At 49.2% G+C, this 2829-nt stretch overlaps 1 protein-coding gene across 1 annotated transcript; it reads right to left on the bottom strand.

Annotated features, from left to right (window-relative positions):
- Nucleotides 1-6: 6 nt before the first annotated feature.
- On the bottom strand, nucleotides 7-1781 carry LOC116377151 (forkhead box protein J1-A-like; the record flags this gene model as incomplete). The annotated part of the gene is made up of 1 exon (XM_031838718.1): nucleotides 7-1781. A coding segment is annotated over one exon (837 nt), but the record flags the coding sequence as incomplete, so codon positions are not given.
- Between the last annotated feature and the right edge of the window lie 1048 nt (nucleotides 1782-2829).

Genomic DNA, 2829 nt, shown 5'->3' with positions numbered 1-2829 from the left:
CAACCAGAGGAGTCGCCCCCTGGTGGACACTAGAGAGAATGCAGGTGCCAAGTTTTTCTCGCGGTTTTTAGACTCGCTAACAAATGTAAAATGTTCTCAACTATTCAGCGCCAGATGTGGAGTCGCACTGTTTGTCGATGCCATGCTTGTTCCAGGCAGCAAATCAAATAAAACGAGAGGCGGGCTTTACTACTTTAGCACTGACTTCCTGTTTGCATGCGGGTAGATGTAGAAGGGCTAGCTCGCTTGTTAGCCATTGGGCTGTGAGAAAGCTAAGGAGTATGTGAGAGGGAATTCATATCTCATGTTGTTATAGTTTCACATAGGCTACAATGAGGGAGGGAGCGCGTTTCCCTTTTTTACCATATACATTTGATTGGTTGCGCACGCAGCCATTTTGCATTTAAAGAACTTTTTGAAGCGACAAGTGTCGGTGTGATCAGCCCCTTGCGTTAACTTTTAACTTCTGGTGATTGTATGCATGCCAGGATACACGAAAGTATCATTAACGTTTGTTTGCCACAGAGATTATTTTCTGCAATAATCCAAAAATCCAAATGGAAGAATCCCATTGGTTGTTTGTGGAGGGAAACAGTTATGCTAACTTCCTGTTGGATTACAAAAATAGGTCATCCCTGCAGCTCTCTAGACATCCATGCCGGTACCTCGCTGAGCTTCTACGACCAAATGTCTATTTTTGGTGGCCTTAATTCTGAAAAGTCCTTTCAAGGTTTTATAGTTTTATTTTCCCCGTGATGATGTGAGCTGCTGCTGTTCATTGTGGCATCTTTGTTCATTTCCTCTATGAGTCTGCATCAAAAGGGAACTCAACAAAAATACTTTAAACATCCTGAAAAAGACAATAAGTGTTTTTTGAGTGTTGACAAAAAAAAAAAAGAGTCTGTTATTCCTTTTTTTCAGTGTGAAAGAAGACCAACTGTTCCTCAGAGGAGGGTGTCAATCCGGGTGCTCGGGTCTCCTCCTAATGAGTCTCCGAGGTCAAACAGCTGGTCCAGGTTGACGGCGGAGCTACAGAGGAAATCACTGCGGCCTTGCTCCTCCTCCTCTTCTGGCCAGGGGCTCTCCAGGAAGGCGGTGGCGAGGAAGGTCTCCTCGTCAAAATCCGACCCGTCGGTGTTCCTTTGGGTCTCCACCAACACGTGGATGTCCGCTGTCCCCGCGGGGGCTTCGACGGTAGAGATGTGGGCCCCCCGCACCGTCAGGTCCCCCTCCTTCATGATGGGGCTCAGGGGTTCTTCTCCCTCCAAACTGAGCTCCCCGTTGAGGGCCGAGTCCAGCAGGGCGTCCCAGTCGAAGTCCCCCTTCAGAGGTCCGATCTCCTTCTGTTCATCTGTGGAGAGCAGCGGGGAGCTGCAGCGCCGCATCCGTTTCCTCTTGTGCCCGCCCCTCCCTCGCACCACGGGCCAGGACCCCAGCATGGTGCCCTCGGCCAGATGAGGGTCCCAGTTCTGGTCGGCGCCGGTCGCCTCTTCGAACTCCCGGAGGAGCCGGTGGGACTCGGGGTTGATGCACAGGCCGTCGTGACCTCCCGCGGGGCTGCAGGGGCCTCTGGACTGGGGCTGGAGGTTGACCCTGAGCCGGCTCTGCAGCGCCGGGTTGATCTGGACCGGCGGCATCCGCCTCTTCTTGTAGGCGCCGCTCAGGAGGCGCTCGGCGTACTGCGGGTCGATCTTCCAGAAGCCGCCCTTCCCCGGCTCGTCCTTCTGCCGCGGCACCTTGATGAAGCACTTGTTGAGCGACAGGTTGTGTCTGATGGAGTTCTGAAAGTGGAGACACATATCGTCACATGAGGATTCACTACCTGGCTTGATTTGGACGACGTATTCACTACCATGTCTATCTGGTGAGCAGCCGGTTAGCTTAGCTTAGCATAGAGACTGGAAACAGGTAGCCTGGCAGTCTGTAGCTAACAACACCCACCTACCAGCTCCTCATATCTGATGAACGTGTTATATCTCATTTGTTTCACCGTCACGCTGCTAGAATACCAAAGATCGTAAACATAGTTCGGTTTAGGGCATTTTTTTTATTTCATGGGATATCTACGAATTACACGCGTTCTTTCAGGTGTAGATAATGCTGGATGAGACCTGCTTGATAAAGAGCTTTAGAGGAGCTGGTGCGTGGATGTTGTCCAGCTGTTTCCCCCTTGTTTCCAGTCTTTATGCTAAGCTAAGCTAACCAGCTGCAGTGCAGACATGAGAGTGATATTGATGTTCTCATCGAGCTCTCTGCAAGGAAGCAAATCAGCCCCAAAATGTTGCTTAAAGAGAGTCCATCAGCCATTGGACATCAGCCTGTAGTGAAGCAGGAAGTGCAGACGGCAGAGCACCATACGTCACATTATTGCCCCCCCCTCGTTGAAGTTTAGATGGAGCAGTGACCCCATGACCTTTGTTAAATATTCTCTGCCCCATGCACTGCTCTACAATAACAGAGTGCTCTGAAACACGGGAGTGCAGCTAACCTCATCAATCATTCATCCGGATAAATTAAACTTTTTCATGAAAATTCCTGAAGAATCTGCTGCTGCACTTTTGTTTTTCCTCCTCCATCACGTGTTTCTATAACAGCAATGTGAAGAAAAAATATCGATATAAAAATGAAGTGTTTGAATTGAGTTTCCTGTGTTGCTGAGCTCTTGTTAATTATCAGCAGCTTTAAGTCTCTAATACTCAGGATGTCTTCTACTGTTCTTTAAATAGAAAGCATTCATGGTCCCAGCTGTGATTTGACCTCAACGAGACTCAAACTATAGAAAGTGTGTGTGTGTGTGTGTGTGTGTGTGTGTGTGTGTGTGTGTGTGTG

Source organism: Anarrhichthys ocellatus, unplaced genomic scaffold (genome assembly GCF_004355925.1).
Source record: "Anarrhichthys ocellatus isolate YVR2014 unplaced genomic scaffold, GSC_Weel_1.0 scaffold951, whole genome shotgun sequence".
NCBI classification, from domain to species: domain Eukaryota; kingdom Metazoa; phylum Chordata; class Actinopteri; order Perciformes; family Anarhichadidae; genus Anarrhichthys; species Anarrhichthys ocellatus.
This window is presented reverse-complemented; position numbering and strand designations above follow the sequence as displayed.